The sequence below is a fragment of the Alternaria triticimaculans genome (genome assembly GCF_023758025.1).
Source record: "Alternaria triticimaculans strain BMP 0046 chromosome Unknown scaffold_13, whole genome shotgun sequence".
NCBI classification, from domain to species: Eukaryota; Fungi; Ascomycota; class Dothideomycetes; order Pleosporales; family Pleosporaceae; genus Alternaria; species Alternaria triticimaculans.
This window is the reverse complement of record NW_026055970.1, coordinates 771,524-784,204: the sequence shown is the minus strand read 5'-3', so window position 1 is coordinate 784,204 and position 12,681 is coordinate 771,524. Positions and strand designations below refer to the sequence as shown.

The 12,681-nt window shown below is 53.6% G+C and overlaps 2 protein-coding genes across 2 annotated transcripts; one reads left to right on the top strand and one right to left on the bottom strand.

Moving 5' to 3' along the window:
- Positions 1-405: 405 nt before the first annotated feature.
- J4E78_008146 (uncharacterized protein) lies at positions 406-4,057 on the bottom strand (the record flags this gene model as incomplete). Its single annotated transcript, XM_049368748.1, has 2 exons — positions 406-3,801; positions 3,854-4,057. 2 exons carry the CDS (start codon positions 4,055-4,057, stop codon positions 406-408), a joined length of 3,600 nt encoding a protein of 1,199 aa, XP_049219713.1.
- A 593-nt stretch (positions 4,058-4,650) lies between these two features.
- On the top strand, positions 4,651-11,811 carry J4E78_008145 (uncharacterized protein; the record flags this gene model as incomplete). The annotated part of the gene is made up of 1 exon (XM_049368747.1): positions 4,651-11,811. One exon carries the CDS (start codon positions 4,651-4,653, stop codon positions 11,809-11,811), a length of 7,161 nt encoding a protein of 2,386 aa, XP_049219712.1.
- Positions 11,812-12,681: the final 870 nt, after the last annotated feature.

Here is a 12,681-nt window from a genome sequence, read left to right as displayed (position 1 = left end):
AGGAATACTCCGCATAAATCTGTGGAATTGCTTGTGACCTTGTGGTCGCTAATGTATAGTTGCTCGAATCGTGCTAGCAATGCCTCAATGTCTCATGGTACCGTATTCAAGCCCTCTCTAACAAAACAAGTAGCCAGGGTATCCTAATACACATATCACTCATCTGACCCAAGCCGTCTTAAACCATTTCCAATCCTCTTCAGCCACATCCAAATCCAAGCTATTCCTTCCGACCTCACTTCCCACCCCTCCACCCCATCTTCCCCAACACATCCCCCCAATCCAACACATCAACCTTGCTCCTCGGCGCATCAGCCACACTCGGTCTACCAGCCAGACTCTGCGGCCACGGTTTCTTTGGATCGACCTAAAAGGAAACACACACCTTAGCCCATTGTTCTCTTATCACTTCTTGGCCTTGGGCGTGGAACTCACTATGGTGCTGCCGGTCCAGGAGGCGCTGCGTTGCATGGCGAAGACGAAGTCGCGGTATTTGTCGCCGGTGCTTGTGGTGGTGGGGGCTGGGTCGGTTGGGGTGGCGGTATTGGAGGGGGAGTTGTTGGTGGAAGGTTGGCGTGTGGGTCGGGTTGTGGAGGGTACCCGTTTCGTGGGATTTGGTGGGCGTGGCTGGGGCCGTGATGAGGATCCGGATGAGGGCGAGCTGGGTCGGAGAGGGCTTTGGGCGTGAGGACGCGGGTCTGTAGGAAGGGACTGGCGCGGACGGGAGTGGGCGTTGTTGACGCGGTCATGTGTGGGTTTCTTAGGCTGGTTGAAAGAACCTGGGAGTGACTTCCTTACTGGTTTTGGCTTCGGGGCAGATTGGACTTCCTGTCTAGATTCGGTTGGTCTTACAGGTGGACCACCACTAAGCTCCTCCAGCGCCCTTTGCAGCGTCTTGGTGTTCTTAATAATGCCCTCTTTGTACAAGGTATCACGGATCTCGTTCTTGTAGAAGCGATGGTATGGCTCCGGATCTTCTCCTTGACCAATACAGTCCATGGCGTACTGTCTGTAGTCGGTCCTGTTACGTATGATGAAGTCGTCCCACTGCCATTTCGGTACCATCTTGTCTTCCTGTTCCAGTTGATACATCTGCGTGCATTGATTTCGAAAGTGCTTCTCATCGCCATCATATTGTGGATAGGCGGATTTGAAGGACTGGAAGACGGTTTGAACGTCATCTTGATCTACTTGCTTTGAAGATGCTGGTGGAGGTTGCATAGGTATCGGAACGGGACCACGAGGTCGATTATCACGGGAGCGGCCTTGTGACTGAGGATGTGTTGTGGGCGGCTGGGAAGCTGGGTTTGCAGCGGGCTTTACTTGTCTAGGACTCGGTTCGTCATATAGATCCTGATGCCGAGGGGACATGCTGGGCGATGACTCCTTTTTCTCCACTTTGATAGCACCGTCAATATCCATTGCATCTGAATCTTCCGTGGCAAATCTACTCGTAGTCTCAGGTCGACTGTCAAAGCTTGTGCTAGAGTTACGTTGCTCCCTCCATCTGCGTAGAGACTCGTCTCGTTCTTTGCGTAACGCAGCCACTGGGTCGATTGCAGAAGGAGCCTCGTCTCCAAAACCAACAATTTTGATTTCGCGTCTCTTAGATTGTCGACGTTTGCTCTTGGTCGGCGAACTAATGAGCTTGCGCTTGATGGATTGTGAAGCGAGATGAGGTACTGCCGGTGATGACTGTGCGCCACGGTTTTCCGGCGATAGATGCGTAGATTTGGTCGTTGCATGGGAGAAAGATGTGGACTTCGTCCCTTGATCTAGCCTGTGTTGCGATGGCTGTGCAGCAGCCGTCTCGCCATTGAGATCTTGTGCGTCTGGGATATGGTCTAGCATCTCTATGTCTCCAGCGTCATCGCCGTTGGGGCCTTGGGGTACACTGCTAGGCACTTCAACTCCCTTGTGCTTGTCGCCTGAACTTTGCATGACCCCAAGCTCGGCAAGATCAGAGAGACTAGGCGTATCGTATGTACTATGAACTATCGATGTAGATGATTGTTGTTTTGGCTCGCCGCTTGAGCTTTGGGCGCCTGGAGCATTCTTGCCTTTTCCATATGGAGTTTCTTTCACTTGAACAACTACAGGCGACCGCAAGGGATCAGACTTTGGAGCATTCCCGATTGCCGATGTCTCTCTTCTGTGCCGTGTAAGATCTTCGCCCAAGGCTTGTGGAACGAATTCTTCCATGTTCATTTCATCGTCAGAATCTGCGGGTGCAGCTGGAACGGGTGGCGAGGATGATGGACCAGTTGGCTCGTCGTCATCTGAAATCTCGACGACAGAACGATTTTGTGACTGCTTGCTGGCGGACATTGGCTGTGACGCAGAATCCTGTTCTGAATGAGATGCGGGCTTCTCGATGCTTGAGTCAGGAGGAAGTTCTTGGTGGACTCTTGCTGGACGTGGTGGAGGCTCCGGCGACGTACTCCAGGACCTCTCCCTACCGGCATCACTGTCGTCTTGAGTAGTCACGGGCTCATCATCTTTTGTCCTCGCAGATCTGTCATTTTTGGTAAAGGCAGGTTCATCATCTTGCGTCTTTTGGGGCAGAGACTCGGGCGATGGATCGACAGTCTCTGCAGACGGATCTGGGTCCGATTCATCGTCAGTTTCAGCGCCAGCTCTCTCGTCAGCCATCCGATGACAAGCCATGAGTATTGATTGCGGCATGTTTCCAGCCTGGAAAGGCTGAACCCCGGGTTGAGGTTTTAGCCAACTGGTTTCCCTGTCCAGACAGTTCCGCTGGATTCTAGGTACCTTTAGCGTCTCGCTATTGAAGATCAAGTCTGCCATCCAAGAGCACGGAGGCATTGTCTCATTGTCGTCCTCAATCAGACTTTGTTCAATGGTTTGCTCCTCGGTTCGAACGTCTTCGGTAGCTTTTGCAGGTTCGGGCGATATCTCGCGGACCCTCTTGACCCTCTTCCTCCCATGATTGGACACAGATGGCGAGGGCTCTTCATTCCCGGCTTCTGGTCCGGACCTTGTTGACTGTTGCTGCAATGCATCTGACGGTGCTTCGAGAGATTCATTCACAGTCGGCGTATCGTCACTTTGCTGCTTACCGAAAGCTGACTGCACGAAACCGCTTGCAGAGGTCGCTCCAGGTTTGCGGGCGTTTGAATTGGAAGATCTGCCGATCAGGCCTAGCAGTGTTTCTTTCTTCTCGTAGTCGGTGTTAGCAGCACCTGGCCGTATCTCTTTTCGTTGGGTGTTACCGCCTAGGACTGGCTCCAGCCGGTTCACTCCTATGACCTGTGGCTCCTCGTTGCCTACATGAGGACGGGATGGGAGAGGCAGTTGGGTTCCAAATGGCAGTTGGGTGCCCATCACCTGTGATTGGAGCTCGTTGCCATGCGGCATGTTCCCATCTGAACCCATGTTATCCGCCGTAGCGTCGTCGACTGCTTCTAGGTCCGTTTCCTCAGCACCAGATGCCAAGCATCGGCGGTCCTCTCGCTCGCGGATCTGGCGCAGCTGCTCTAGCAAGACACCGATCTGGTCGCAAGCATGCAGTGGCCTCAGACTCTCACGCTTCAGATTCTGTACCCGTTCGCGGTTATCGCCCAGCCAATCGATCCGATCTAGTATCAAGCGCAGTCTTTCGCGCGACGGGCCGTACGAGGTAAGGCGGATAGTGAAGGTGCGGACGGCTACTGTGGTGCCGATGGACAGGTGCGGTAGCGCGGGGAAATCTTGGTGGAAGTTCCGAGCGCAGGTGGGCGTGAATTGGGAGAGGATCTGGACTTGGCCGTCGGTGAGTGTAAGAGGCGCGACCTGGTACAGCTGACGTTAGATATGGCAGCAGCGATGGCGCAGTATCACCTGCCTTGAGTACCAGCAGTGCGCTGTTGCGGTCAGAGTGGACGTAGTTGATGATATCCAGAGACGATCCGTTATCGTGGTACACGTCCCACTGCCTGTGCAATTGGGCTCTAACGCCAGGCCGCTTCTTCTCAAAGGTGTCCTGGAGCCACTGGTTGCCTAGCAGCAGCTGGGACTCGAACGTTTCTTCAAGCCAGGCGCTGAGGCGAAGGGCCATGCAATGGGATGTCGCGGCGCCAGTGGGAGACGCGACGCGTTCTGGTCCCGGCGAGATGTGCGGGGAGGAGGAACAACAAGCCGTGTGGGGACTCGTGGAGAGAACATAATAGAGTCCTGTCTAACTGAGAATAGCGGCTGATGCTTCACTCGTCCAGCCAGGCGCGTTTGATCTTGGACCACCATTCACGGCGGCTGCATCTCGTGGCTGGAGGGCATGAATTCATGCCGAGGGACGTGGGGGCGGAACAGCGAGCGGAATTCCTTGGCGGCTGCGCGTCATGGCCCGCCGCGTTTCCTGCATGCCTAGCTAGCTGTATGCACCTCGTGATGCTCCAGCTGCCAGTGCCGTCGTAGCTGACTACTGTCGGCGCCTGGAATCTTCTTCCTCATTCCCATGAATCCGAAGCAACACACGTGTAACGAATCATCCGCCATCCTCGACTCCACCTCGCTGTCCGCCAGACTACCTAGGCATGATCCCGCCTGAAGCCTGATGCTGTTCTTTACAGACGACTGTCGGACGCCGATCCGTCTGGACACACTCGATACTTCCTACTGCACCCGCAGACTGCAATTCCTCTGACGGCAGTCATGTCCAGAGACTCGCGGCGGGGCTCGCTGCAGCCGCCTTCGCTCTACCAAATGCATGCCCAGGCATCACGCTCCGACACGCTCACCACCTTCGACGACTTCACCGTGCCACCGGCCCCGAGCTCAGTTGGTGAGCCCAAGGGCATAGACTTGGTACAGGGTGGCTTCAGTGGGCTGTACAGTCGCCTGCGAGCTTCTGTAGGAGGCGTCAGAGAACAATCACAAGATGGCAGGAGCGGGACTTCGCCGGCCTCCAAGTCAGCGGCTGTCACTCGAAGCCCAGGGGGGACGTCCGTGTCTTCACCCGTTGTCACCTCTAGGCCGTCGTCGCGCATGCAATCTCCGGCAACAGCCAACTTCCCCGACGCCCTGCCTCCCTCCCGCGACTCCAACATATCTAGTACTACGCTCTCCAGTAAGACGTCCATGAATGCGTCCAAGGCTTCGCTCGGTACTGCGCGGTCCCGGAACTCAATGACCCCGAGCGTCGACACAGGGCATACAGCAAAACACGACGAATCCTCGATTCTGAGCCCTGGCCCACACTCTAGGAGCCAAAGCACCTCCACCGTCGACTTACCAAGAAGCAACACGCCGAGAGATCCTGCGCTAGGAGCCCAAAGGCTAGATTCCCCGCGCTTCGCTCCAAACCGGGACAACGCTGCTAGGAGACAGAAGGGCGACTTTGACCTGGCAGGTCAGGAAAGTGACGATACCGATGACGATGATATGGTGCTCGTGAAAGGCGAAGGTCAAGCGGGTGATAGCGCCACTTTCAAAGCCGGGTCAGACACCCCGCGCGAAAGTCTGAGCAGAGTCAGCTCCCGCGCCGACAGCCAGTATCAACCCACCCGCTCTGCGCCTAACAAGCCAAGGGAGCAGTCTGAGAAGTCCCCAGAGAGAATTCAACTCGGTCGCAACAACACCGCTAGCTCCCAAACTACCATACACGCACCGGAGCCGCAGCGTCCCCCCATGCTCCATGTCGGTCCTTCACACCTCCCAGGCTACCGGCCTTCCAGGGCCTCTTCTTCTGACGGGTTGAGCTCTATCATCACAACTTCCACGATACGCACTCCTGCTGTTGCGCCTATCGAAGAGATTCAGAGACAAGCCCAGGCTGCGCCTGCGGTACACAACATGTCAAGAAGTACCTTTACTCAAATGCGAAGAAAGATCCTAGACCGCGAGTTTTGGATGCGAGACGAGAACGCTAAAGCTTGTTTCAGCTGCGGTGATGCTTTCACTACTTTCAGACGTAAGCATCACTGCCGTACATGTGGGCAAATCTTCGATTCCAAGTGCACGTCTATCGTGTCAGGTAAGATATTTGGACAGCAAAGCAACCTGAAGGTGTGCAAACCGTGTGAGGGTATCATATATGGCCACGACGATGACTCGTCCGACTACACTGATGATGGCGACCAAGGTTCCCTTTACGACAACGGGGATAGGACTCAGTACTCGGACGACGACGAGGCTGATCATGTTGAGAGTGATCATACAAAGATCGGAACACCGACCATCAGCATCCCCATGTCTCGGAAGGTGGGCAGTGAAAAGAAACGCCGGTCACATGTCATAGAACTTGGTCCTCAAACTTTGACCCGTCCGAGCTCGTCGCGATCTCTGCGGTCTCTGGGCGGGAGACCCCGTTCGTCGAGCCACAAACGACACCCTTCCAAACACCAACACATGCGTAATGTCAAGCATGACGATCGCGCGCCCTTCCATCAGTATCACGATAACTCACGCAGTCAACCAAGCCTGTCGGCCTTCCACCACGATAACATAATCGACCCAGATCTTGCTCCCTTCATGTCGGACGAGGGCTCGAGCGAAGAAGATCACGCCAGCATCTTCGCGACTCTGAGAGAAGATCCTGCGGCTGGCGCGAATTTGGATCATGAAAGAGGTGGTTTAGGTGGTCTGTTGGCAGCCATGAGAAAAGGAAAGTCAAGGACTGGTGATAGGAGTGTCATAGGCGCGGGCCATGCTCGAGATGCAGATAACATTAGCATCACAAGCCGCAACGGAAATCGACCATCTCGACGAAGGAATCTGAGCGTAAGCAGCATAACTCACCGAGCCTCCCCAAGGCGATCGAAAAGCAACACCCTGCTAAGACCTTATACCGGCTACGGCGGTAGCGGACCGGGAACACCACAACTCCAGCCGTCTCCTTCACCAACACCACCCGGAGGGAGAATCACCCGTAGCGCATCAATGCAGGGTATGACACCCAAGGTCGAACTCAACAAGGCCAGTCTAGATCATGCACGAAAGCTCCTGATACAGATGTTGAACGACGCTGGAGTACCGCACGCGTCCAGTTGGGAAAAGGCCTTGATCCCGATCTTACGACAGTGTACAGATGACGTCAATCCTGATGTAGATAGAGGAGATGACATCGACGTGAGGAACTACATCAAGTTGAAAAAGATCCCGGGTGGTAAGCCAAAGGACACCGCATACGTATCGGGAGTGGTCTTTACCAAGAACGTTGCCCTGCGGAGTATGCCGCGCAATATACCCAACCCAAGAATCGCCATCATCACTTTCGCTATTGAGTATGCGCGACACCAAACACACTTCATGAGCCTTGAGCCCGTCATCGCTCAGGAGCGGGAATACCTTCGTAACCTCGTAAGTCGTATCGCAGCTCTCCAACCTCACGTCCTGCTCGTACAACGTAATGTGTCTGGCTTGGCACTCGAATTCCTGGAGAAAGAGGGAATTGCCGTAGTCTACAACGTCAAGCCTACAGTACTGAACGCTGTCGCGCGATGCACAAATTCGAAAATGATCTCATCCGTCGACAAGTTGGCCATAGACCCTACCCATCTTGGGTCTTGCGGCAGGTTTGATGTCAAGACCTACGTGCACAAGAATGCAAGGAAAACCTACATCTTTCTGTCTGGGTGCCAAAAAGAACTAGGCTGCACAATTGTTCTACGAGGTGCCGAGAGTCATAACCTGGTCAGGTTGAAACGCGTTACTGAGTTCATGACGTATGTCGTGTACAATCTTCGGCTCGAGACTTGCCTGATGCGCGACGAATTCATAGATACACCAACAGCATCCATTACTGGTACTCTCGCCTTGGACCGCCAAGATCAAGACGGCTCACGAACTCAAAGCGGTGGAGACGATACCGCTTCTCAGCCTCCTAACGCGTTGCATGATGGGAACGACCTGCGATCTAGCGATGCTGCACCCTCTTACTATAGCGACATGGTCGAAAACCACCGAACAAAGATCCTCTCTTCTTCGCCATTCGTCAAATTCATGCAACCTTATCTGCTCGAACAGGCCCGCCAGTACGAAGCAAAGCTTGGCCATCTGAAGAAGCTCAAGAACCAGTACACTGCTGATGAAAGTGACGAAAAGCCCGGTGAAATTGGCCAGAAGTTCGAACTCGTACAGCCCGAGATGGTCCACACCGTGGTGGAGAAGGCTTCAAAGCAAGTTCGGGAATTCTTATCTGCAGTGCATGCATCAGAATACGACAAGGCACTGAATCAGTACCTGACACAGAAGCGACAGTGGGAGCAGTATCTCTCGGGTAACACGGATCTTTACGACCCGTTCAACCACCAGAAGATTGCCGTACTCTACAGTGTTGTCAATACTGTAACCTCAACTCCCTGCATTGGACCGGAAATCATCGCGCTTGGCTTTTACCAAGAACATGATTACGACGATGGCTTCACGCCAGACTGCACATTGGGCCAATACGTGGAGGACTTGTGCACTTCAGCCAGTGTTGCTTGTGAAGTGGGCAATTGCGACCGGAGAATGCTCGATCACTCTCGGCAATACGTGCATGGAGAAGGTCAGATGACGGTCATTGTCCAGAAGCACCCACCGAAGCTGAAAGGCATGTATCAAACCATTCTCATGTGGAGCTGTTGCCGAATATGTGGCCAGGAAACGCAAGCTTTTCCCATGTCGGAGTGGAGTTGGAGATACTCTTTCGCCAAATACCTCGAGTTGACTTTCTGGAGTACTAAACTGCATCCACGAGCGGGTATATGTCCCCATGACATTCACAAGGACCACGTTCGCTACTTCGGCTACAGCAATGTTGCTCTACGTATCCAGTATGACCCCGTACCGATGTACGAGGTCATCGCTCCCAAGCCGAATGTGACCTGGAAAGTGGATAGCGACCTAAGGTTGAAGAATAGCCAATATTCGATGATCGAGGAGAAGTTGGACTGCTTCATGGACTCGCTTCGCGCTCGTATCCAGGGGATACATGTCGAAGATGTCATTCCAGAGAAGGTGGATGTTTGCCGCAAGGAAGTTGAGATACTTCTAAAACGCGCGAACGAGGAACACGAGTGGCTGAAATCCAAACTCCAAGACAAGTACATGAACTCCAAATACTACGAAATCATCCCCATGAATCGCGCCATTCGCGCCATTCAGGAAAAGGCAATCGCCTGGGATGTGACTTTTCTGGAGTTTGAGCAGCAGTTCTTCCCGTCCGAGCGAGATATTAGGAGGTATGCGAACATGCAACTGAAGAGATTCCTGGAGCGGGATGAGTCTACGAGCTCTTTGGCATCTGTGGACGAGGGCGGGGAATCAGGTGCGGACGATTCGTACATCGATGAGAAGGATGAGTCGATTGCGTTATCGCCGAGGCCATCTAATCTGTCACCAGAAATGGCCCGCGACATGTTGAGCTCCGTTGTCAAAGAAGAGAGTTCGACTAGCGATCAGCCTGCGGATGGGGGAGAACAGACGTCTGGACCCACCACGCCCCCTCTGACCAAGCCTAGTTCAGATTTGCCAATCCAGACCCCGCGGGAGGCACTTGAGCGAGAAGACGTTCGTCACCTGGATCTTGCAGTGCCCTCCAACTATCCTGAGACACCTGCAGTCGGCAACGAAGAACTCACCAAGACACCAACTGTTGCTTCTGATCCTAACAAGTACGACGAAGGGTCGCCTACACCTACCAGTCTTCCGAGGGTAAATCCGATTGATAAGTCGCTTGCTGAAGCGATTGAGAACATGCCGAGTAGCCCATCACCATTGCCGTCAGCTTCGAACATCACAGCTGAAAGCAAAATTCCGCGGCTGGTCGAGCCCGGTCGACGTGAGACGCCGGCCCGGCCAACAGCACTTGTGAGAACACAATCTCAGCCTGGAAATATTGCTAAACATATCGGCCCTTTCCCAGGCTCATCGGTCTCCAATAACGGGCCCACTAGTCCGAAGCCGAACTCCAACGACTCTACAAAGGCTTTTGAGCGTATGACAGAACGACTTGGGCTAGGGTTGTCTACCCCAAAGCAACCCAAGTCTTCATCTCGCATACCTCGGTCGATACCTTACAAGAGCCAAAACAAGGTATCGAAGATTGCGCAGCATTTCGAACAGCTGTCACGAGAATTTCAGAACCAGCGTATGCGCGAGAGACGTAACGATCGAGCTAGGCAAGTGCGCGCGTTCCCACTTGCCTCCTCTAAACCGGTGGTCGAGGTGTACAAGAATGTTCATGACGCTGTACAAGAGAATGAGGATTCTGATGAAGATCTGCGTACTCCAACTCCTCCTCGGGCGAGTCTAGACAACAGTACACTTGGCGACAGCACCTTTACAGAGCACACAGGTGACACAACAGCATCTCAGTCACCGGTTGAGAGGCGACACCCTCATGATGAAATGGCCCAACTTCCCAGCAGCGATGAGTCACCCAAGTCGCCAAGCCACTTCCCATCAGATCCCGAGAATGACATCAGTGATACGGAGACGACGCCAGAAGACATTCCTCTACCGGAAAGCCTCGCAGGTTCTCAACTTCTGAGTCTAAGTGACTCGCAGCTGGAAAACTCTCTTGAGCTCCCCAAACATGAGAAGAACACGTTACTCAAGATTCTTACCAGTTTCTGGTCCGAGCGATCAGCAAGTGGATGGACACCGCTTGAATATCCATTCTCACAGATCGAGCACGTCTGGGAGAACTCGGATATCATCATCCGGGAAGACGAACCCAGTTCCATCATCGCATTGGCGCTGTCGTGTCCCGATTATGTTGCCAAACGACAAACTTTCCGCGATTTTACTTCAAGTGATGGCGTTATGGAAACATTTGAAGAGTCAGTCGAACGAAACCTGCTGCATGAAGAAAACCACAACATCCGCTACAGTTTCACCAATCGCGGGGTAAAGGCGCACTGCAAGATATTCTACGCTCAATCTTTCGATGCACTCCGCCGCAAATGCGGTGTGGCAGAACGTTTTGTGGAGTCCCTCTCCCGCTGTTCGAAATGGGATTCTAAGGGCGGGAAATCCAAGTCAATCTTTCTGAAAACCCTCGACGACCGATTCGTCCTAAAGTCACTCTCTCCAGTCGAAGTTCAAGCATTCTTCAAGTTCGGACCCAATTACTTTGCCTTCACGCACCAGAATCTCTTCAAATCATTGCCCAGCGTCATCGCGAAGATGTTTGGCCTGTTCCAAGTCCAAATCAAAACACCCACCGGCCGGGACTTTGACTGGTACATGCTCGTTATGGAAAACCTCTTCTACGATCGCGAACCCAACCGCCGCTACGATCTCAAAGGTAGCATGCGCAATCGCAAGATCCAAGCCACGGGCGAACGCGATGAAGTTCTTCTCGACGAGAATCTTGTTGACATCATCTACTCTGAGACGCCCATCTTCGTCCGTGAGCACACCAAGAAGTTGCTCAAAGCCAGTGTTTTCAACGATACACTCTTCCTATCACAAAACAACGTCATGGACTATTCCCTCATGGCAGGGTTCGACGACACACAACGCGAGATCATCGTAGGCATCATCGACTGCATTCGCACCTACACCTGGGACAAGAAGCTGGAGAGTTGGATCAAGGACCGCGGCAAGAACAAGCCTACCATTACATCGCCGCGTGACTATAGGAACAGATTTAGGATTGCGATGGAAAAGTATATCCTCCAAGCGCCCAACTGCTGGCACCAATTCAGTGGTAGGCTCGTTGGACAGAGCGTCGATGGACGAAGGACGCTGGTTGAGGGCAGAAGCAGTATGGAGGCCGGGCACAAGAGGGGCGTCAGCGGTAGTAGTGCGGCAGGATCGAGTACGGTAATGGATATGGGACGCACATTGGCCTATGGTGATGGCCGTAATGCTCGGAGGGCATGATTTATGTTAAATTGATGACCATGATTCTGTTAAGTAGCATAGCGCGGGGGTATGGTGTTCCAATCTGAATACGTCTAATGACAATGCGCGTTTATGCAGGAAGATCGCATGTGCGTACCACTAAGACAGCAGACCTGCGCTCCCACTAGTTCTTCTTGTTCTTCTGATCCTTCAACAGCGCTCCAACGACGCCCTCCACACTCCCCATCTCCTCCTTCCCGTTCCTCTCCACAACATCAGCCAACCCAGTAAACACGCCAGCAATCTCCCTGAACACACTCGCCTCACCCGCCGTCCCACCTTCCGTTCGAAAACACTCACCAATTTGCATCATCTCCTCCACCCACCGATAAGCCTTCCCCGTACACCCCACCACACTCTTTTCTGCCTTCGGTCTCGCACCAGGATTATACACATCAAGATACTCACGCAACGGATCCAGCACACCCAGCGACTCCGCCGACGAGAAAGATTGCAGCGCCAATGCTGTAAACCCCTTTGACAGCGCCGCGAAACAGCATTTCAGCCCCGACGCTGTCCCGACTTCCCCGCCGAGATACCGCGTGTTAAGTACTTCAGCTAGATGGGCCCCGGAAATGGGTGCGGAGTCCAGCGGATGAGGTCCCGATAGCGGGATACCGGGTCTTGTCCATGCACTCTGTTCTGTTTGTGACGGCGGCGCTGGTGGGCCACCAATGATGCCCCCGTCTACAAACACAACACCCTTCTCGTTCTGCTCAAACAGTCCCGCTATACTCCTCACTGTGTCCGGACTAATAGCATTCAAGTCCAAATACCACACCGCGCCCTTCCCCTTCTCTCTCCTCTCGCTCTCACATCTCTCCGATTGCAGCGCAGATACCACGCGTT